This window comes from Pseudophryne corroboree, chromosome 6 (genome assembly GCF_028390025.1).
Source record: "Pseudophryne corroboree isolate aPseCor3 chromosome 6, aPseCor3.hap2, whole genome shotgun sequence".
Classification (NCBI taxonomy): domain Eukaryota; kingdom Metazoa; phylum Chordata; class Amphibia; order Anura; family Myobatrachidae; genus Pseudophryne; species Pseudophryne corroboree.
The window spans coordinates 261,184,529-261,208,649 of record NC_086449.1 but is presented as its reverse complement, the minus strand read 5'-3'; the positions used below and the strand labels follow the sequence as shown (position 1 = coordinate 261,208,649).

General features: G+C 44.2%; 1 protein-coding gene and 1 pseudogene across 1 annotated transcript in view; one reads left to right on the top strand and one right to left on the bottom strand.

The window, feature by feature from the left end:
* ADAMTSL3 (ADAMTS like 3) overlaps positions 1-24,121 on the top strand; it is a 788,444-nt gene that overhangs the window by 161,666 nt on the left and 602,657 nt on the right. Inside the window, exon 3 of the mRNA XM_063925941.1 lies at positions 20,263-20,382. Coding sequence (XP_063782011.1) covers positions 20,263-20,382 — 120 coding nt within the window. The remainder of the gene's footprint in view (positions 1-20,262; positions 20,383-24,121) is intronic.
* LOC134938993 (5S ribosomal RNA) lies at positions 13,728-13,846 on the bottom strand (annotated as a pseudogene).

Sequence of the window (24,121 nt, the reverse complement as noted above, 5' to 3'; positions counted from 1 at the left end):
TTCGGCAGATTTCCCGCAAGAACTCTTCAGTGGGATCTGCTGGACAAATGGTCCGGATCGCATCCTCAGATGCATCAGCGGATAACCCTATATCCAAGGAAAAGGGTGTCTCTCCTGTGGTGATTACAGAGTGCTCATCTTCTAGAGGGCCGCAGATTCGGCATTCAGGATTGGATGCCGGTGACCACGGAGGCCAGCCTGAGAGGCTGGGGAACAGTCACACAGGGAAAAAATTTCCAGGGAAGTGTGATTAAGTCTGGAGAATTCTCTCCGCATAAATAAGCTTAGAGCAAATTTATAATGCTCTAAACTTAGCTAGACCTCTGCTTCAAGGTCAGCCGGTATTGATCCAGTGGGATAACATCACGGCAGTCGCCCACGTAAACAGAAGGGCGGCACAAGAAGCAGGAGGGCAGTGAAAACTGCAAGGATTTTTCGCTAGGCGGAAAATCATGTGATAGCACTGTCAGCAGTGTTCTTTCCGGGAGTGGACGACTGGGAAGCAGACTTCCTTAGCAGGCATGACCTCCAACCGGGAGAGTGGAAACTTCATAGGGAAGTTTTTCAACATGATTGTGGACCGTTGGCAAAGACCAAAGGTGGACATGATGGCGTCCCGCCCGAACAAAAAACGGGACAGGTATTCCGCCAGGTCATGAGACCTTCAGGCGATAGCTGTGGATGTTCTGGTAACACCGTGGGTGTACCAGTCTGTGTATGTGTTCCCTCCTCTGTTTCTCATAACCAGGGTATTGAGAATTATAAGACATAGAGGAGTATGAACTATACTAGTGGCTCCGGATGGGCCAAGAGGGACTTGGTACCCGGAACTTCAAGAAATGCTCACAGAGGACTAAGGGCCTGGGGAGCTAAGAAGGGACTTGATTCAGCAAGTACCATGTCTATTCCAAGACTTACCGCGGCTGCGTTTGACGGCATGGCGGTTGAATGCCGGATCCTGAGGGGAAAAGGCATTCCATAAGAGGTCATACCTACCTTGGTCAAAGCCAGGAAGGAGGTGACCGCACAACGTCATCACCACATGTGGTGAAAATATGTTGCGTGGGTGAGGCCAGGAAGGCTCCACGACGAAAATTCAACTAGGTCGATTTCTACACTTCCTGAAAACAGGAGTGTTTTGGACCTCAAATTGGGGTTCATTAACATTTAAATTTCGGCCCTGTAGATTTTCTTCCAGAAAGAATTGACTTCAGTTCCTGAAGTCCAGATTGTAAAGGATGTATTGCATATACAGCTTTTTTGTGCCCCTAGGGGCACCGTGAGATCTCAACATAGTGTTGGGATTTCTTAAAATCATATTGGTTTGAACCGCTCAAATCTGTGGATTTGAAATATCTCACATGGAAAGTGACCATGCTATTGACAAATATCTCACATGGGAAGTGACCATGTTGTTAGCCCTGGCCTCGGCCAGGCGATTGTCAGAATGGGCGGCTTTGTCTTACAAAAGCCCATATTAAAATTTTCCATTTGAACAGGACAGAACTGGGACTCGTCTCCAGTTTCTTCATAAAGGGGTGTCAGCGTTTTCACCTGAAACAACCTCTTGTGGTGCCTGCGGCTACTAGGGACTTGGAGGACTCCAAGTTACTAGACGTGGTCAGGGCCCTAAAAATATATATATATATATATAGTTAGGACGGCTGGAGTCAGAAAGTCTGACTTGCTGTTTATACTGTATACACCCAACAAGCTGGGTGCTCATGCTTCTAAGCAGTCTATTGCACGCTGGATTTGTAGTACAATTCAGCTTGCACATTCTGTGGCAGGCCTGCCACAGACGAAATATGTAGATGCCCATTCCACAAGGAAGGTGGGCTCATCCTGGGCGGCTGCCCGAGGAGTCTCGGCATTACAACTTTGCCGAGCAGTTACGTGGTCAGGGGAGAACACGTTTGTAAAATTTTACAAATTTTGATACTCTGGCTAAGGAGGACCTGGAGTTCTCTCATTCGGTGCTGCAGAGTCATCCGCACTCTCCCGCCCGTTTGGGAGCTTTGGTATAATCCCCATGGTCCTGACGGAGTCCCCAGCATCCACTAGGACGTTAGAGAAAATAAGAATTTACTTACCGATAATTCTATTTCTCGTAGTCCGTAGTGGATGCTGGGCGCCCATCCCAAGTGCGGATTGTCTGCAATGCTTGTACATAGTTATTGTTACAAAAATCGGGTTATTACTATTGTTGTGAGCCATCTTTTCGGAGGCTACTTCGTTTTGTTATCATACTGTTAACTGGGTTCAGATCACAAGTTGTACGATGTGATTGGTGTGGCTGGTATGAGTCTTACCCGGGATTCAAGATCCTTCCTTATTGTGTACGCTCGTCCGGGCACAGTACCTAACTGAGGCTTGGAGGAGGGTCATGGGGGGAGGAGCCAGTACACACCATGTGACCTAAAAAGCTTTTTAGATGTGCCCTGTCTCCTGCGGAGCCCGCTATTCCCCATGGTCCTGACGGAGTCCCCAGCATCCACTACGGACTACGAGAAATAGAATTATCGGTAAGTAAATTCTTATTTTCCTGCCCGGGGCGCAGAGCGCCCCTGAACCGGCCCTGGAATCCATGTTTCTTACGTTATTGAATTGTACTACAACCATCCCTTATTCTTTCTTTCCATCACCCCTGTCACCAATACCACAATCCATATTTTCATCATTCAAACCCTCAGTCACTGCCTCACCCATACCAGGGTCCGGTGGCTTCCTAACTGGTTCTAACACTGAAACCTCACCCTCTATAGGGGACATCATCTTCCCCTGAGCCTCTTCCTTTGGCATCTGGGGACCTTTTTCTGCCTCCATCCTTTCCTCCCGCTTACCCACACTACTTCTCTCCAACTGTGTTCCCATAGGATCCCAATCTAGCTCTCCATGTATGTGAGATGTGCACCATACCTCATGACGGAACATGCAATGTATGAGTGCTTATAATTGACCCCATTGTTACCATACTTACTGCTGTATTTCTTTAGGTAAGGTTGCATTTTTGTAAAGATACTTGTTCTATTTTTCTGTGTATATCACATACAAATGCATATGCAAATGTATTGGGAAGTGTACAGTGAAGCCTAAGGGGTATAGTTACTAAAAAAATGCAGGTTTTCAAATGTGGAGATGTTGCCCATAGCAACCAGTCAGATTCTGGCTATTATGTTCTAGAAGGTGCTAGATAAATGATACGAAGAATATGATTGGTTGCTGTGGGCAACATCTTCACATTTGAAAACCCACATTTTAGTAAATATACCCCCCAATACTCTAATAAAAATGCATTTGCCTTTGTAATGGCGGGGGCTAATCGGGAAAGGCATGTCCACACCCCCTTCATTAAAGGAAAAAAACAACGTATTTGTAGCACCACTAATGATAGAATTTGATTGGTTGCTATTGGTCAGTACCACCACATATCTATTTTCGAAGCTCAGTAAATCTACCCTAAACTGTCAAGGTTTTATGTATGGAATTACACTTGATATATAACGAGTGTAATGCACAAATTGTAAAGCATTTCTTTTTAAACATGCACCTTGATTAAACATCTTGGTTGGCACATCTTCAGGAAGCAGAAAAGCAACTTTCCTCCATTTATACCAGCCAGAGGGTTGAATACTTGCCTTAGGGGTTGATTGCTCGCTGCCGTTTTTCACAGCACAGCGAACAGGTTACTACTGCGCATGCGTGTGCACTGCAATGCGCAGGCGCGTTGTACGGCTACAAAGCGGATCGTTGCTGGGCGATGGATTTAACGAAGAATCCATTCGCACAGCCGATCGCAAGGAGATTGACAGGGAGAGGGCGTTTGTAGGTGTCAACTGACCGTTTTCTGGAAGTGGTGCTGCGAACGCAGGCGTTTGGAGGGCGGATGTTTGACGTAATTCCGGGAACTATCAACGCTGGATTCATCACACAGGGTAAGTAACTCATACTCTGGTCTTGTTCTACACAAAACTTTTTTTGCAAAGCAGGGCTGCACAAACGATCGCAGCCGTGCTATGCAAAAATATACTCCCCCATAGGCGGCGTCTAGTTGATCGCACGGGCTGCAAAAAGTTGCAGCGTGCAATCAACTCGGAATGACCCCCTAAGGGTAGAATACCAGCCAGGTGGCAACCGTATTAAACATTGCTGTGTCCCTGAACATTGCAGTGCTGGAGAAACAAGCAGAAGTGGTAAAACACCCACTAACCTCCCTTGTTACCATCTTTGTGGAACTGGTTTGTGGTTAAAGCAATGGGGCTTCCTGTCTGGTTACATAGGATTTGCTCTGCAATGGTTAGATGTTTATTACGTAATAAAAAGTGTGTGCGAAAGGAAAGCTGGGGCTCTTGTTGTATATGGGAAGTGTGTATGGATTTATGGTTTTAGAAAGGTGTGTGGTAATTTCTAATTAATTGGATAATCATAAGTTATATTTTTATAAGGTTATTTCTGTTCTAAGGGGTTTTTTTCTTCTAGTTTGTGGCATTTATGCAGACACCTCTGAAATGGAATTCTGGTTATTCCTTTTGTGTGTTTATTTTGAAAATATGACACAGAACAAAGCTACACAGTTAGTACTTCACATCAGCTCTAAGATATGTCACCTTCTTTTGTTGTGCCAGAAGAAAGCAACACTTTTTGTCATTATCTATATATGTGCGTTGGAGAAGCAGTCAACGCCAATTCAGATATTCAGTCAATGACGACACTAAGGGTAAACACACACACAAAGAAAGTATAACTCTATTCTACCACTATAATTTACTAAAGGCAGTGGGTACAAAATTAAAGGAAAGATGGATAAATTGTGTGAACCCAGAAGCACGTTATTGTTAACAATTATAAATAGCAGGAGCAGCACTGAAAGAACAGATCATCCCTTCACTTCTCCATCTCAGACATTTTGTGAGACCAATGAAACTGCAGCCCATAACTGCACAAGGAGGTAAATTCAATTGACAAAGACACGCAATCTACTGTAGTGTGTGTGTGTGTATAAGGCACTGTAGGCCTGAAATCGCATATGTTAATTAACACCGCTGTAGGGCTGCAAACAAAACAATGCCAATATCAGAGCAAAACCCAGGCGAAAGCTATAGTTTCAACGATGCATTGCAGAAAACACCCGTAATTGAATTAACCCCATGATATCTGTGGCAATGCTGAAGGACAGTACTGGTTACTTGATAATATCACTGGTTCTAACCTTAAGCAGGTTTCCATTCCATTCCTCTCTAGGGCCCCCTACTGCACAGCCGGAATAACAATGGGGCGGATGGAGCTGCAGCACCAGTCCCCCCATTGAAAATAGGCCCACAGCCCACCGCAGTGAAGAGACCCATAACAGCCGGCATTACAATGAGTCACATTGACTCATTGTATGCTGCCGCGACACAGTGCCCCTGCCGCCAGTCTGTAAATCCTGGCCTAAGCTCTTTTCTCAGCTCCCCCTCTCCCCCAAAACTTTAGTGCTGCTTATGTGGACTGCCGCATGGTCAACGCGAAGTACGGGCGCACCACACACCGCGCTGGTCAGCACCTTCTCTCACCCCCCACCGCCACCCACACTGCAGTGCCCACCTTTACCCTCCCACACCGCACACTGCACTGGCCGCCACCTTTACTCTCCCGCACCGCACACTGCACTGTCCGCCACCTTTACCCTCCCGCACCGCACACAGAGCTGACCGGCACCTTTCCTCCTGACCCCCTTCCCCCGCCGCCTCTTCTCCCACACTGCACAATGCGCTGGCAGTCACCTTTCCCCCTTCCGTTGCCTCCCGCGCTGCCCCCGCCCCTGGCCAGCACCACCGCTTAGCCGCCTCCCACTGCCCCCCCACCCCAACTCACTTCCAACTCACTTCCGTGACTGTCCTGCCTCAGGCTGCCCATGGAGCCAAGGGGACATACGGGAGCTGGCGCTGATAGTGGTGAGTGACACTCTCCCTCTCTCTTTGTCACACACACTGCCTCTCGCTCTCACTTTCTCACACTCTCTCTCTCACACACACACACACTATCTCGCTTGCTCTCTCTCACTCTCTCTTTCTCGCACTCTCTCTTTCTCACACACCCTCTCTCTCTTTCTCACACACTCTGTCTTAGTGGCTACCTGGTGCAATGTGAATGAGGGGCTACCTGGTGCAGCGTATATGAGGGGCTACCTGGTGCAATGTGTGTAAGGGGCTACCTGGGGCAATGTATGTAAGGGGCTACCTGGGGCAACGAGGCTATCTGGTGTAACGTATATATAATGGTCTACCTGGTGCAATTTGTGTAAGGGGCTACCTGGTGCAATGTGTATAAGGGGCTACCTGGCGCAATGTGTATAAGGGGCTACCTGGCGCAATGTGTATAAGGGGCTACCTGGCGCAATGTGTATAAGGGGCTACCTGGCGCAAAGTATGTAAGGGGCTACCTGGCGCTGTGTGTATACAGGGCTACCTGGCACAGCGTGTATACAGGGCTCTGCCTGACGCAACACGCATAAGGGGCTACCTGTCCCTCTTTTCAATGGAGATAGGCGGGGTGCCAAGAGAAACGTTCGCCCTGGGCGCCACAAGGTCTATAACCAGCCCTGACTACATATACAGACTAGGAGGGGAGGGGGGCACACTAATAAACATACAGACTAGGAGGGGAGGGGGGCACACTAAAGCATATTCAGACTAGGAGGGGCCACACTGACGCATATACAGACTAGCAAGGGAGAGGGGCACACTAATGAGTAGCTATATAGACTAGGAGGGGAGGGGGCACATTAATGCATGTACTTTGAAGGACACACTACTTGTCATTGGCCATGCTCCCTTTTTAGGTGCGCACAACAGTAATCCCGTTTCAGTTCCCATATCCACACTTCAAAATTCCCACTTTGATGACCACTGTATGTGTGTGTGTATGGGTCTGTTGTTCTGCTCCTCTATTAAATGGTTGAAGGTAGGCACTAGCTATGACTGCCATGGAGATAACCACACCCATGGCACAGGCCACACCCCCTATTTAGACCACCCTCACTGCAGTGCTTGTCATACCTTCTGCCAATGCACACAATAGGCCCTTCATACATTTCAGCTCCAGGCCCATGTGGACCTTAATCTGGCACTGCCCTACTGTACAGTCAAAGTTCACCACTACTGTATCCCACCTGTATAAAATAAATGTAAATGATTTAGGGGGACATGTACTAAGCAGTGATAAAAGTGGAGAAGTGAGCCAGTGGAGAAATTTCCCATGGCAACCAATCTGCTGCTCCATACAATTGTATAGTATGCAAATTAGAAATGTTACGTCAATGCTGATTGGTTGCCATGGGCAACTACTTCACTGGCTCACGTCTCCACTTTAATCACTGCTTAGTACATGTTCCCCTTCGCCCTAATTCAGTCTACAACAAAATGTTTATAATACGCAAATAATAAACAAAACTAAATAATGATAGGTTGCAGCCTCTGCTCCCTAGGACCTGGCTTATATGGATCTTTCAAAAATCCCAGCCTGGTTTCTAGTAAAGGCACTGGGGGAAATTTATGAAATTGTGATTTTTAAAGATTTGGGGATTTATGTATTAAGCAGTGAGGGGGTCATCGTATAATGTTTATAATAATAAGGGGGCCACATATATTGTTTATAATAATAAAATGGTCAGATATATTATTTATTATAATAAAGAAGCAACATCTAGGATTTTTATTAATACTATGGGAACACAGATAACATTTGATTAGGCAGAGGGTACTCGCTTATCTACAGTACTTTGTATTGGTCTGGACGTCCTTAGAATGACATATGTTTTCGCTAAAGTGCCAGGTGCTTGGGCTAAACCACTTGCTATTTACAGGTTTCAACCCCACAGAATATCACCGACAATTTGAGATCTAATCCTTCAAAGAACTTTTATTTGTTAGATTCTCCCCATAAGATATATTCTCATGATTATTGTTTTAGCACACACAATAGCTGCCACCACTGTAGATGGCTGGTGCATTACAGGAGTAAATCTGCAAATCTGGAAATGAACCCACACATTTGTTGATGGAAAAATACATAATTCGTGACTCATTTTCCATATATCTCTGTTCTTTTACTTGTCGGAACATTATAATGACTGAATTATGGCGGAGTTTTGTTTTACATCAAGGTTTTTACAGATGGACAACACATGTTATGGTATTTGATGCTTGGCATCAAGACGTGTGTGTGTGTGTGTGTGTGTGTGTGTGTGTGTGTGTGTGTGTGTGTGTGTGTGTGTGCGTGCGCGTGTGTGTAATATATATGTATTGTATAAATCTCTCTCTCTCTCTTTATATATATATATATATCTATATATATATATATATATATCTCTTTCTCTCTCTCTCTCTCTCTATATATATATATATATATATATATATTATATACGTATATATGTTTTCTTTGTTTTTATATATTTGATGGGTTTTTTTTTAAATAATATATTTTGGCACCTTATCTGTTGCACTTTGTTCACATGTTCTGTTTTTTTACATTTTATTTTGGACATGCTGATAAGACATTATTATGTTTTATTATGTATTTTTACATCGTTTCACACAATGTGTTATTTACCCTCCTGCCAATTCACTATTTTGATTTCCTTAGTGCTTTCTACTAACTACTTCCTATTTCCTTCCACTTAGCTACATTTCGTTTTTATTGTAACCTTGTATGCAAGTGTAAATACTGTACATACCCAAGAAAATAGACAAGCATTGCCTTCTTTCTCTTTGCAACAAGCAATACATGTTTCACTGAAGTGATACACAGTAAATGGTAAAGTTGTGTTTGGAGAATAATGATTCCACCTTGCACAGACATTTCTCTGTAAAGTGGGAAATGTAGAAGGGTGCATTGAATGCCACACCTAGTTGTGTACAGATAAAAGTGCATACACACGGTGCGATTCTGGCTAAATGCCGATTTTGACTTTGCGATTTTCCCTTGATCTCCCCGGAGACCAGAGCCACTGATATTGACTGTACACACGGTGTGGTTTTGGCTATGTACAATTTTGACTATATATAAATTTGACTATACTAGAAACTAGAATGTACACAATATAGTGAAAATTGCCATGCCTGTACAGTCTATTTTTTCTTGTGATACCGACCCCGCAGGAACGTGCATCTGTATTGTAAAGCTCGATATGTGCTAACTTTTCTTACGATTTTGACTATATAGTCAAAATCGTAAGCACACCGTGTGTGCACCATGTGTATGCACCATGTGTATGCACCTTTAGTCTTAAAATTGTATGATTACTCACATGAAGATGTTTAGCTCCCTCTCAATAGTCTGGTTTGTAATACATGCTGCTGTTAATGTAGGGGCCCAATTTCATTCACCAGCTTTAAACAATGTGGGAGGGTGTTGATAGCAGGAGGATCAATCAAAATGTCTTCAGTGCGGCTTATGATTGGAGCTCTTATTCACCACCCCCCCTCTCAGTTTCTGGTTCGGGCTGTCAGAGAAATGGAGATACCCTAGGAATAAGCCTAACACCACCCGTGGCCCTAAGTAGGAGGGGGGCCTCTTTAGTATCCTTTTTTTCTTATAGCTGGTAGTGCATCTTAATCCTAGATTTCCTGCCATTTTTTTATCATTCCCAGGGGGGTAAATTGTAAGAATTTTTTTTTTTTTATATGTTTATAGGGGGGGGGGGGGGGGGAATAATAATAGGTGTAACACACACATTTTCCACGATAATTGCACAGCAATAACAATATCAAAGACAATATCAGAGCTAAGGATGTGCAGGGATGTACAACATTACATTTGTTCAAGAGCAATCACATATGATAGTAAAGGGATGATATTAAAAGGATATAGAGGGTAGCACAAAACACATAGTAGGAAACGGCAATCTCTCTGTGACATTAACAGTGTAAGTAAGCCAAAAAAGGTGGTCATAAAAACAATAAAGTTAAGGTTAAAAGGGCGGTGATCCCTTCGTAAGTATCTCGGTATTGTACCATGTAGTATGCTTAACTACTTTACGTATGCTATCACGAATTGGTTGTGGCAGAGTTACCACATAGGGCAGCCATATTGCAAAGAATTTGGAAGAGTTGGATTCCGCTCTAAGAGAGCATTCTATCCAGTCCATTTGGTAAAGATATGTCAGTCTAGGGAGAAGAAGAGTTATGGGTATAGGGGTTCTGTGTATCCACTGAGACAGTATGGTCTTTTTTGAAGCTGCCGCAATCCGTGCTAATAATAATTTATTACCTGGAGATACTGAACAACAATCAGGATCATACTGATTCCAGAAAGCCCAGATTAAAGTAGGTGTGAGAGGAATATTTAAAGTCGTTGAAATGTAGTTACATACATCTTTCCAAAACAATTGTATTATAGGGCATGACCAGAGGCAATGGATAATGTCGGCAGCAGGTGAGGAGCACTTGAAGCAGTGGGAGTTATCAGAGATGCCCGTGAGATACCTGAGACGAGGAGTATAATATGCCCTGTGTAAAATTTTTAAATGCATTTCTGCATAGGAAGAAGACACCAAATATTTATTAAGTAATAAGTGCCAATGTATTATGGTCTGCAGAGGAATGCCTGACAAGGTGGTCGACCACTTAGCTAGGCCAGTGGTTTGACAATCTAAATCAATCTTACGTCTGGTGTGTGCATAAATAAAGGATGTAGGATAGGGAGAATGAGGAGTTAAGCGCAGTTGGACGTCTAGGGGAGAGTTAAAGTCCGTTGGCCGTAGGCGTGTTATCAATCGCGTTGCAAAACTGCGGACTTGAAAATATGCGAATAGTGGTATATGGAGGTTCGGAAATTTAAGTTTTAATTGGGACAGGGTGAGCACTTCGGTACAGGTGACATTCAAGAATTGATACACTAAACGTAAGCCGTGAGAATACCAAGTCTTGATAAGCACATCGGCGTCCCCGCCTTGAAAGTATGGGTTATGCAGGAGTGGTTGGAATAAGGAGCAGGTTGTTGTCAGCCCCATGCGTTTTCGAAGGTGTTTCCATGCTTTGCACGGAGAGAGCAATAATGGGTTCGAACGGAGGGACGTCAGTGTGGGGGGGGTCCGGAAAATTTAATATGGTAGACAGGGTACCATGGGGTAGCATAAGCTGTTCCAGAGACACATTAGCGTAACTAGAAGAGCCCCTAACCCAGTCAAGGGCATATCTATAATTAGCGGCCAAAGAGTAGTCTTCCGGACATGGTAAATTCACGCCACCCAGCATAGTCGGTTGTTTCAATTTAAAAAGGGCTATACGTGGGCGCTTGTTTGTCCAAATGAAAGTATTAAGGGCTTTATTAATTGTTTGAACATCTCGTTTAGTCAGAAGAAATGGGAGCATTTGGATCGGATATAGCAAGCGGGGGAAGGAGATCATTTTGTACAAGTGGCATCTACCCAAATATGAGATTGGTAAACTTTGCCAGCGTGTAAAATCATCTATCATTTTATTAATAGCGTGTGAAAAATTCAGTGTATATAGTTCGACTAAAGTAGGTGAAAAACGTAAGCCCAAGTAGGTTATAAAGCCAGCTGCCCATTTAAAGGGAAACCCGGAGCCCCAATTTCGTGTAGCTTTGGGGCCTAGAGCCAATGCTTCCGTTTTATCAAAATTGATTAAAAAGCCCGAGATCAAGTGGAAATCATGGAGCATGGCCAGTAAAGAAGGGAACGCCTTTATGGGATCATTAAAATAAAGTAATAGGTCATCAGCAAAGGCCGACACCTTCACTGGCTGTGAGCCAATTTTTATCCCGTCCCAAGCAACATTTTGCACGCAAGTGCGTATCAGTGGGTCAAGAGCTAAGTTAAAAAGCAGGGGAGATAGGGGGCATCCCTGAAGCGTACCTCTATGTAAAGAGAAGGCAGATGTGTTCAATCCATTAATAGTTAGGTGTGCTTGTGGATTAGAATAAAGCATACGGAAGACTTTAGTGAACTCTTCTCCGAATTGTTGAGTATGGAAAATTCTTAGTAAGTGCGCCCATGATACACGGTCAAACGCTTTGTCAGCGTCACAACTGACCACAAGTGCTTTAGATGTTGTGGAGTCTTTGACACTATGTATTGCTGCTATCAGGGTACGTACATTATGTACTGATGTTATAGTTCTCACAAACCCCGTTTGGGCAGGATGCAGAATGCGTTGTAGTATCGGTTGGAGGCGAGTGGCCAATAATTTGGTGAATAGTTTCAGGTCCTGATTGAGAAGGGATATGGGTCGATAAGACTGGACATATGAAGGGTCTTTACCCGGTTTAGGGAATACTACTATTCTAGCTTCGGTGAATCCTGGGGTGGGGGGGGGGGGGGGGGGGGGGAGGGGATCCGTTCAGCAGTGAGTTAAACAACGTTAACAAATAGAGCATTATGTGGGGAGCTAGCATTTTATAGTATACTGCCCCAAACCCATCCGGGCCCGGCAATTTCCCATTATGGAGTGACTTAATCAATAACAGCAACTCTGTGTCTGTTACGGGGCTCGTTAATGACTCCCGTTCCTCCTCTGTCAATGTGGGTAAGTCAACTTTATCCAGAAACATCATACCCTCAGTGGGGCTATCTAAAGGTGCCGCGTATAAGTTTGTATAATTTTGTAGGAAGGTGTCTGACATAGTTTGTGTGTCCATAGTTGAGGAAGTTGGGTCAGTGTGTAAGCTAGTTATGCGAGAAGGGACTGTAGATGATCTCACTAAGTTGGCCAGTAGTTTACCCGACTTATTACCACCTCGGAAGAATTTATTCCGTTGAACATCATAGGAGAAACTAGCTCGTTCAGTGTAAAGTGCGTCATAAAGATGTTTCGCGTCAGTGTAAGTCCGTCTGTTGTCTGGGGAATCATTTAATATCATTGCGTTATACGCTGCCGTTAAAGCCTTGCTCAGATCACACAACTGGGCGTTCAAGTGTTTGCGTTTTCTGGAAACGTATTCTAGTATTTGTCCACGGACAACTGGTTTAGAAGCCGACCAAAACAAATTGATGTCATTCTCATGAATCTTATTATCATCAATATAGTGTATTGGGTGGGGGTTTTTAGGAATCTGCACTGGTCCAGATTGTACAATAGTTTGAATTCAATTGGTATATATCATATGTGACAAGATATATTTAAACCAACATGAAGCTACTGACTTCGCCTAATAAGGCTTTTAAAGTAGAACAAGGTTGGCGGTGCTCCCAGACATCAGTTCCAAAACAAACTGTAGAAAGGTTTAAGCAAGAGGCAAAAAAAAGGGGCACTATTGATAATGTCTCTCAGGGGCACACTTGATTCTGTATATTGGAAAGATAGGATAGGATATGGTAATGTGTGGGTAGGAAAAGATAAAACTTAACTTTTAATCACAGACGAAAGGATACTAAAATTATTGCTGTACATCGGCAATATAGTTAAAACAAGTATTAAACAACAAAATAATGTTGACGATACAAATTGTAACTCACTTGTATAAAGAGGGTGACAGAAAGTTTATCTGTAAACCCACTGATTTGTAAGTGAGTATTAATGTTTGACGTTTATCAGAAGCGAAAATATAAATATTCCTATTATCTCTATGAGATTATGATGTTTTATACATTTGTATATTCATATGAGAGATAATGGAAAACCGGCTTGTGTAAAATCAGGACTCCTAGAAAGTGGGTCAACTGCGGTAATAGAATGCAAGGTTTGACTAGAATTAAATTTGCTAATCAGCAGAAGGTATATTCCTTGGTGCTACAGTACCCGGTATTCCCAGAGGGTCACCCTTTCTGGTACTGACCTGGCCCAATGCTGCTTGGCTTCCAAGATCAGACGAGATCGGGCATGTCCAGCATGGTATGACTGTAGAAAGTCAGGTAAGTGCCTGTCTGCTGGGGGGATGGCTATTGCTTGAGCTATTTAGTACAAATTGGTCCAATGGATGGCGTTGTCAAAAGCCAAATATTTGCCCAAGAAGCAGCTTGAACAAGAAACACCACAATATAAATGAGTAAAATGGTGCGGAAAGATTTGTTCCTTTTATGGGAAATCCCCCACAAAGGAATTCAGGTAAGAACACATGCCAAATTTCCCACAAAGAAAATGTGGTATGGCAATAAACAAAATGATATGTCCTAATTGATGGAATATATCTTTGTAATTGAAGGTACCGTAAAGATTCACCCTTACGTTAATTTCCAAAAACACATTGGATATATCAGAAAAAAATTATAAACATTAAATATATCAACGCAATAATACAGCCTGAGTGGATGGTAAGGAAATATCAAAGTTGCAAATGTGTTCTAGAAATAATGCAGAAATAATATGTGCTGAAACATAACATTTGACACACGGTCCAGCACATAAGCTGCCCAAGCTGCTATCTGTCTGCTGCAGGAAAAACAATTGTGTTACAATAATTCAGCAAATTTAATTCTAGTCAAACCTTGCATTCTATTACCGCAGTTGACCCACTTTCTAGGAGTCCTGATTTTACACAAGCCGGTTTTCCATTATCTCTTATATGAATACACAAATGTATATAACATCATAATCTCATAGAGATAATAGGAATATTTATATTTTCACTTCTGATAAACGTCAAACATTAATACTCACTTACAAATCAGTGGGTTTACAGATAAACTTTCTGTCACCCTCTTTATACAAGTGAGTTACAATTTGTATCGTCAACATTATTTTGTTGTTTAATACTTGTTTTAACTATATTGCCGATGTACAGCAATAATTTTAGTATCCTTTCGTCTGTGATTAAAAGTTAAGTTTTATCTTTTCCTACCCACACATTACTATATCCTATCCTATCTTTCCAATATACAGAATCAAGTGTGCCCCTGAGAGACATTATCAATAGTCCCCCTTTTTTTTGCCTCTTGCTTAAACCTTTCTATCATCAATATAGTTAAGGAAGGCTCGAGTAAGAAATTGACTGAAGTCCGAAGAAGTTTCCAAATAAGCAGGGAAACGCCAATTATAGGATCTAGGCAAGGGGGTATCTAAAGTGACCGATATCCAAATTGGGGCATGGTCCGAGAGTGAGATTGGTTCAATTTTAGCATCCACTATATGATGCAGAAGAGAATCAGTGATTAACCAATAATCTAATCTAGAGGAGGAGTGGTGAGGGTGGGAGTAGAAGGTATATTCGCGAGCGTCTGGGTTACGAATTCTCCATGGGTCAGACAGTCGTAGAGAAGAGGTGAGCAGTGTGAGTGAAGGTGGAGTAGTAATTGCGGACGTACCGGACATGGATGTCTTGTAAAGACCAGCTGACTGTACACAATTAAAGTCTCCTCCCATGATAATTTCTCCCTCTGCCCAACCCTGCAAGTTCGCGTAAATATCAGAGAAAAAAGATGCGTTAGGGCCATTAGGGGCATAAATATTGGCTACCGTATAGATCGTATTTAATATTTTTAGTTTCAGGAAAGGGAATCTACCCTCTTGGTCGACCAAACTATCTAAAATAGTGGCAGGAAGTGATCTATTGAGAATAGTTAGGACGCCTCTGCGTTTGGACGTGAAGGAGGCTGCTCTATACTCTCCCACCCACGTATCCTGAAGTACATTAGGATCCGAGATCCTCCAATGAGTTTCCTGCAATAACACTATATCGGGCTTCAGCCGTTTCAAATAGGTGAGGACCTTTTTCCGTTTAATAGGGGTATTAAGTCCCTCTACGTTCCATGATACTAACCGAAATCGTGACTGCACTATTGTGGGAGAATCATGGGTCGACGGCATTCAGCCGATACCAACCCTAGGCCAACATCGGGATACAATATACCATAACCGTCGATCCCAGCCCATCTCAGCTAGCGGGCCGTTATGGATCAGTGATGAAAAATAATAAATATAAAACATCAAGTACATTCCTATCACAATACGTGAATTATGTGTGTGTACAATATCAAAATTATGAACCAAGTTACAAAACAATTTTAACATTTTAAGAACCCATGTGGGCGCCCTATTAAGAGACGTCAACCTCCAAATGGAGAGCAATAAAACATATGAGGAGGGTATCCTCAAACATAGTAACCAAGGACACCATGATCCAAAACAGTATGACAAAAGATGAGAAAAGGGGTAGAGGGGAAGGTAAAGTAGTAATAGAAAGAGTAGAAGAGGCAATTGCAGGGGGGGAAAAGAAGCATAGAGAAAAGAATAGAAGAACATAACCAATATAGTACTGTCGCACTGCAGCCCGCGTCAAGCTCCAGCCGTGACAGCAAACCATCTTCACAGTGCAGAAATAAAATCGAATCAACTTATCAAACAGAAAAATATCTTTTGACTTAAACATGAATGGGCCAACCAAAGGTGGCAATCAACCAACTGGAAAAGGATATATAGAGTCAATCAGCATCATCTGTACCCGAAAGGAGAGCTGTATCCAAAGAGTTCACAACATTTCTGGCCTCTTGTGCGGTTTCAAAGAAGTGGGTTTTTCCAACATAGGTGATTCTCAGCTTGGCCGGATACAACAACGCAAACCTGTGGCCTAGCTCGAAGAGACGTTTACAAACAGGTGAGAACTCCCGTCTTCTCGCAGCAACCAGATAAGAAAAGTCTTGAAATAGTAGAATCTTGGAGTCCTGGTATCGAAGATCCGTGTATTTCCGATAGGCCTCCAGCAAACGGACTTTATCAGCGTAGTTGAGAATTCTCATGATGACCGGTCTGGGTCTATCTCTGCCGGATTGACAATCAGGACCAATCCGATGGACACGTTCCACCAGAATGGAACCCGTGGCCGAGACGCATCCCAGCTCTCTAGGCAACCACTGGGAGACCAAGGCCATAAGTTCGGAAAATTTTACAGATTCTGGCAAACCTACAAGACGTATATTATTTCTTCTATTCCGATTTTCCAAATCTTCTAATTTGTCTTGCAGAGACACCACCAGCTTGTCGTGCTCCATCTGGGTTGTTTTAGCTGCAGACAAATCATCCTCTAGATTAGAAATTCTTTGCTCAGCCTCGGAAATACGTTGATCATGGGCTGTGAGTTGCGCAAGCGCCGAATCCAGAGAGGCCTTTAGGGGTGCCAGTTTCTGATCCAGCAGAGATGAGAGTATATTCGTGATTTCACTCGTGAAGGATTTGGATGGTTCCATAGATTGCCCCCTAGAACTAGAATTTTGACTATACGTCGGGGAAACAGGAGCACTGCTAGCGGGATTTTCACGATTTTTGCCTTTACCCGGCTGAGCACCCCGTGGGTTACGTAATGATTTAGACATGAATTTGTCCATAGCAATAATAGACCCAGGGAGATCTAGAAAGTGGTCTACAGAACTGTGATGAATGGCCCCGAAGGGAGAGTGTCCTGGTCTGGACCCGCCACAACCCGAGTACTGACTGGTGAGATGTGCAAGGGTGGAAATGCAAAGACGATTTGCTAAAGGGGGTTTTCAGGGAGCTTGAGTGTGTAAATAAAGCACACGGATGGAGACGTAGGGAAGGCTCCGACGAAGCGTCACATAAGACCCAGTGCTGGGGGCGATGAGAGGAGCTGAATTGAGTTCTGGGGGTCAGTATCCACAGAGTTTTCCCCAAGCCCTCTCTCCAATCTGCACTTCCAGCCCGCCGACTGTGGGGGACGTCAGGCTTGTGCTTCGTTTTTTTTTTTTATGAGAGCATGGGGATGTATAGTAGCAGGGGGGGTCAGGTGGGGGGAGACAAATTTGTCTGCTGGTGCTCCAACGTACCCCCACGTTAACTATATGCCCCTTAACAGGTGCTCCGTTATCTGGCTGATAAACAAGGCCCCAGGGAGAAAGGCCTTCCAGTGGGTGAATTGCAGGCCCAGGCTGAAGCTCTGGCGGCTGCCTCCCCAGTGTCCCGCAGGTCACCTAGCAACTGTCATCCGGCTCACCTCCAACCCAGGGTACAGCCCAGTGGTCGGCCCTCCCCCCGCTGGAGCCCCGCAGCTAGCAGATCTGGAAGGTGTACTTACTCTGGGGCCCAGCGGGAGAGAGGCAGCAGGGAGCCGATGGTGCACAGCAAAGATGGCCGCCGGTCATCCCGCGGCCCCGTCCAACGCAAAGAGCTCCGGCGCCCCCGGGCAGCAGAGGCAGGCAGCGAGGTGAGTCTCCTAGCCGCGGCCAGCGGCGGTGCGGGGGTCGGAGGTCCGGGAGCAATCCACGGCCAGATCCGGAGGTCCCCGAAGCTGCCGCCGGTCCGGGGGATAAATCGAGGCCCCGGCTTGTACGAGCCCCGTAGGCCGCAATCCGCAGGAGGAGTAAAAACTTCTCCCCAACTCCGCGGCGCTAACAGGGGCACTGCAGGGGGAACAGGAGAGACAGGGGGGCTGCTGAGGGCACTAAGGGAGCCCAGAGATGGGCTATTTGAAGAAATAGGAGCCCTGTTTCACAGGAGCTCTTGTAAAGCGTGACTGTCCCCTTCAGCAGCCAGGCCAAACCCAAGACATTTTTTTTTTAATGTTCAGCTACCCACTGACACTGCTTATATGTAATATTCGCATTAGGGTTTATACTCAGGTATTCAGCAAAACATTTAGTAAAAGGATTGGTGTTCATCCAAATCTTAAAACCTGGATTCACTGCTTCCATAACTATATTTACGGAACTGGCATGATACCTGTAAAGTAAAGCCAATTTGTAAATTATTATATAAACATGCAAAACAGATGGTACATTATTAAACAAGGGTCTGGCTTAAGTTAGCTTACAGAATCTTCTTCAATGGGCTTCGTTAATGGGCTGCCTCTGATGAGAGATAGTATAGTGCAGAATGTAAATAGAGGTGGTGTGGCCACGTAGATGCATATGGCAAAATGTCTCATGCACACAATACAAGAAATATTGAAGCCCACTTATTATTGTTATTATTATTATTATTATTATTATTACATTTTATTTATAAGGCGACACAAGTGTTTTGCAGCGCCGTACAAAGGACAGCACAGGGAGGCAAAACTTAGCATTACAGTAAATAAATAACAAAAACAGAGTACAGCCTGTACTGTACAGGTAACAAAGAGCACGACAATTCTCAAAACATAATATAGCTAAAATGTAAGTAGCGTGAGAGTAATTATCGTAGTACTTGGGGCTGGTGGCCATAGATGGAGATGAGCCTTTACCAGTAGGAGAAAAAGCGGGTAAAGATGATCGTTGAGTAGGAGAGGGCTGTGAGTGAAATGTGTCGAGAAGAGGGCTTTGACAACAAGAGGAAAGAGGTCCCTGCTCTGAAGAGCTAACAATCTAGTGGGAAGGGACGACAGACAGATGACATGAGGTGCAAGCAAGCGGGAGGTAGCCTGATGGCAGTATGTAAGCAAAGCTGAGATATTCAAGGCATGAGGCAGGGGGATGGGGGAGCAGCCTCTTGTGATTCTTACTATTCATTTGCCCTATGTATATTATGTAGCTGTCTTTGCCTTTTATTATGTACACCCAATGTATTGTAATGAGTTGTTAGGATGTTGATAAACAAAGATCGGATTGTACCTTGTAGTACAGCTTTGGGATTTGGCATTTGCTCTAGCCTCATCAGCATTGTTGCTTTTTCCTTTCAACCACCGCAGAAAGGCAAAGGGTAGCGTCTAGTTTCCCTTCGTGGAGAGGACCTTTCCCATAAGCCCCTGGGTCCATGTCACAAACAATTTGGAATAGTAACCTGTGGCAAGCGAAGCGGCGCGAGACACCGAGCCCGAAACGTGGTGAGCGAAGCGAGCCCGCAAGGGTCCAATGCTGCATAGAAAAATACAAATAACCTCAAATGAACGGAGAAAACATTTAGGTGCTGTAAGGGCGGAAGTTCTCTCCTGCCCTCTCATTATGTCACTTCCAGGTCCTGATCATGAAGGAAGCATAGACACATCCGAAAGGCAAGGGTTCTCCAACCCCCCCCCCCCTCCCCCTCCCCCAGACATTGAACTACAGACAGTATTTATGCAAAATAAATAAATATTTATTTGTAGTGACCACAGCAGACTGACATGGGTCACTGCAATCAAGGATGCTCGGTTGCAAGTAGGGACCATGACTTTCATAGGAAAACTATTTGTTGTTTGTTAAGTATTATTCCTTAGGCTTAATATTAGTTGTTTTTTATTAATAATAACATGTAAACAAGTCTCTTATTCATGAAAATGTGAGATGTTACGTTCAACCAATACATTTTATGCTAGGTTGCAAGTGAATTACAGTAATTTTTTTGGAGTATACTTACTGTATATTACAGCTATTGTCCTAGTATATGAAAGTTATGTGCTTCCATTATTTACAAACAGGCTGCAGCTGAACAGGAGCAAGGCGCATACTTCCTTCCTGAATTTGCCCTTTCTCCTCAAGGGAGTTTCCTTGAAGACACAACCGGGGAGCAGTTTCTAACATACCGCTACGATGATCAGGTGAGTACATGCTCGTTTTGTTATACTGTCCATACTGTATTAGAAATCCATGGCCCCTGTTTTATTACATATCTTTATTGTATGGAATTTGGCCCTGTGTGATGCAGTCATAACAATTACACAGCTGGCCCCATGAATTCTAATAGAGCTATGATACAATGCAATTAAATGAATGTACTGTTTAACCATAAATACATTCTGTAATGTTGTAAGGTTATGAACCTGTTTGAATCCTTTTTTTCAAAGCTTCCTTCCAAGAAAGGCTATTCTTCTTGGGATATTCAAGAAGTGTTTTCTCTACACTGTACAATCTTATTACTGAGCAATGGTGAATGTGTGTGTGTAAGACTGCAAAAGATTTGTTTCATTTAGTATTTGGCTGCATGTGAATGTTTTGGTGGTGGAATTTGTCCTTATGTAATCCAGCCCTTTACCTTTCACACCACACAGCATAACGAATTGGCCGTCCTTGTCTCAACCCAGGGCCTGAATCAGAGATGGACGAAGTTCATACAGCAGCTGCGTCTTTGGATGAAGCTGCCGAACGAAAATATGCTAATTTGTTCAGGAGGCGTCTTGAGCAATTAGATGCCTCCTGCATGCTTGTGTGATCTGCTGCTGCGTCCGAAGACATGGCATCAGATCATCTGCATTAATATTGGCCATCTGAGTAACCTGAGGGTTACTGAGGATGGTCGGGCTGTTCATGCTGCTATGACCAGTGAATCTACGTCCAAGGACACAGCCCCTGGGCTAGAAAATGAGGGTGACACACACCCATTTTCTGGAATGCTGCCCAGCTCCACCGACCCCCTGCCCTCAAACACTAGCAGCCTATCAATCAGGCCACGGCTTAGGTGCACTGCATGTGAGAACATGCGCAGCCACCCCACCATCAGAGATGTACGTTAAACATTGGGTTTACATACATCTCTGAATCAGGCCCTTAGTTTATTCCAAGAGAAGCAAATTTGAAAACAGTGCGCTGGATTGTATCTTGGGACATTGTGTAACAGCTAGGGGCCTCAAATTTTGCATTCAGTAACGTTGCTTTAAGTACTTTAAGAGAGGAGGGGGCCTATGTGCAGGCTCCGGTCTGGCCCCCTCTTCTCCGATGGTGCAGTAGACTCTGGCATTGTCCCAGACGCTACTGCGCATGCACAGATCATTGGGAACATGGCACCCACGCCTTGTTCTCAGGACATCTCTACTGTACATGCGCAAATTCTCTCTAGAGTACCCTAACCCTCCCTTGTGGGTGCCTAAACCTAACCCTCCCCGGTGTTGCCTAACCCTCCCGGGTGGTGCCTAGCCCTAACTTTCTCAGGTGGTGCCTAACTCTAATCCGCCCTTCCCCACTGCTTAAATCTAACCCCCGCTTTATGCCTAACCCTAGGCTCCCCTTATATGTGCCTAACCCTAACCCCACCCTCCCTGGTCCCTAACCCTAACCTTCCTGGCCCTGAACCCTAATGCTAACCCACCCCCCTCTTTCTCCTGCCTAAACCTAAACCCAGATGCCATCCCGGTTGATGGAGGGTCGGGATTCCGGCTGTCAGTATTGTGACGCCGATATCCCGAGCGGTGTCGGTAATTAGACACCGAGCTTGCGGGATCCCGGCGCCGGTATATCGACCACTGGGATCCCATCCATCTGTAACATAACTGCATCCCATAGGACTTAAAGGGGCAATTTTTAAAATTAGTCAAAACCAAGTTGGTTTTGTCTGTTATAAAAATTGCCCCTTTAAATTTTGTGGCAAATTCGCCAAAAATCTGCACCTTTGTAAAGATGGACCGTTACATTCCCCCTTTACTGTGGTAATGTGTGAATGAGAGTGTCCTTTTTTTATGTTTCATCAGCTAAATTGCAGCATTTTGCCATACAATAATGACTCGTAACAGACACTATTCTAGAGTGTTCCCAGAATAATAGAACAGAGGCTCCACTCAGCAGCTGCGTATTTGGAGCCTTTGAAAATTGTAATGGAATATAGTGAAAAAGGGGTTTTAGTCCATGTTTTTATTTCCCACTTTGTTGGTGGTTTGCTTTTTTCTTACCTACCGCAATAATTTCTTTCCAAAATCAAGCTACGAAGGATTGGTTTTCCTTTAGAAATTAAGAATTCCAATTTCACTGACACTTAAGGTGTCGCTTCCAAACTTTAAACTGTTCCATGCCTTAGACCACCAAGTAGGAGAGCTGTCAGAAGCCTTATGTAAGCAGCTTGTTCACTGGTTCCTTCTTAGTTGGATAACTCCTTGTGGTCAGGAAAAGCTGCTATGTGCTGGGTTGCCACTGTGGCAGGGATAAATTGAATTGCTATTTTAATTTCCAGTAGTATGTTGTACTGTGCTTTGCTTATGAAATTATTCACATATATACTGTAGCACCTGTGTTAAAACAGCAGAATCAGTATAGACACATTAGGTTCACCTATTTAACAGTTCTATAGGGCTGACTGACAAATCTGAGCAGTGTAAACCTTCTTAAGAACCAACAGTGATATCACGTGCTTCTGTCTTTAAATGATGATACTAGTAATGTACAGTAAACCCAAAACATACATTCACAGTCAAGCAGTCCAGAAGACTGGCACTCCCTGCTTATAGGTAACTGCTAGGTTTACACACACACACACACACACACACACACACACACACACACACACGGAATCTGGTCATGTGACCGGCCCTCGGGATCCCAGTGGTCACTATGCCGGCATTCTGCGGTCGGTATGCTGACCGCCGGGATCCCCACCTCCGGTTACCCAGCCCCAACCCACACACACACACACACACACACACACACACACACACACACACACACACACACACATCACGGCTTATTGTGCTTTTCATCCTCCCACTATATGTAATAGTACCCATCACCCAACTGTATTTTCTGCTCACTACTGTATGTTCCCAACAGAACTCCCCCCGGCAGCCCTGCAAACTATAGCCAGCTAACTTACCTTTTTCTCCTTATCTTGGCTGGGCTCTTCGGACAACCTCAGTGGAGTGACATCATCATCTCGCCATGAGCAGATGAAGATGCGGTCCTTCCCGGGAGCCGAGCTCCAGGCAGAAGAGATGCCATTGGCTTAATGGGAAGTGGCTGTGATGGCGCCCTCCAGGGATCCTACTGTAATTGCAGTTCTGAGTGAGGTTCCAGTCACATATGAAGGAAGCTCCTCTCCTCCATTTGTCTCTGACAGTACTGCAGCACCACCCGTTATTGTAAAGCTGAGAGGGAATGGGTGGGATCTTTGATCCGGCACGCAATATATTGTGGACTGGTCGTGGGTGAGGGACCATGGGAATTAGGCCACTGGAGTAACTAGTATATTCCTGTTGGACATTAATCACTCTTGTTCACAAACTCCCCAGCTGTGGTTGCTGCACGCTGACCCCCTAGGGATTGTCGTGTCCTTTGTTGGCTAGTTGGATAATTCGTCCGCAAATCCATGTGTCAGTAATTTAAACCCTGTTTCCTCCAATCTGCTATACATATCCGTGATATAAATATGATGATTAGTGCAACAATAACCCATATTAAGTATCCTCTTAATATGCAGCGTAAGTATAACAGGGAACATTACTTGCATAAAAAAATCTTCCTGTATCAGTCACTTTTTTTATGGGATACATAGAAGGTGACTTATGACTCTGACCAATAGCGTTATCTTTGGCAACATTTGCAGTTTACAGAAATGCATAATTTTAGGTTGCGTGTATC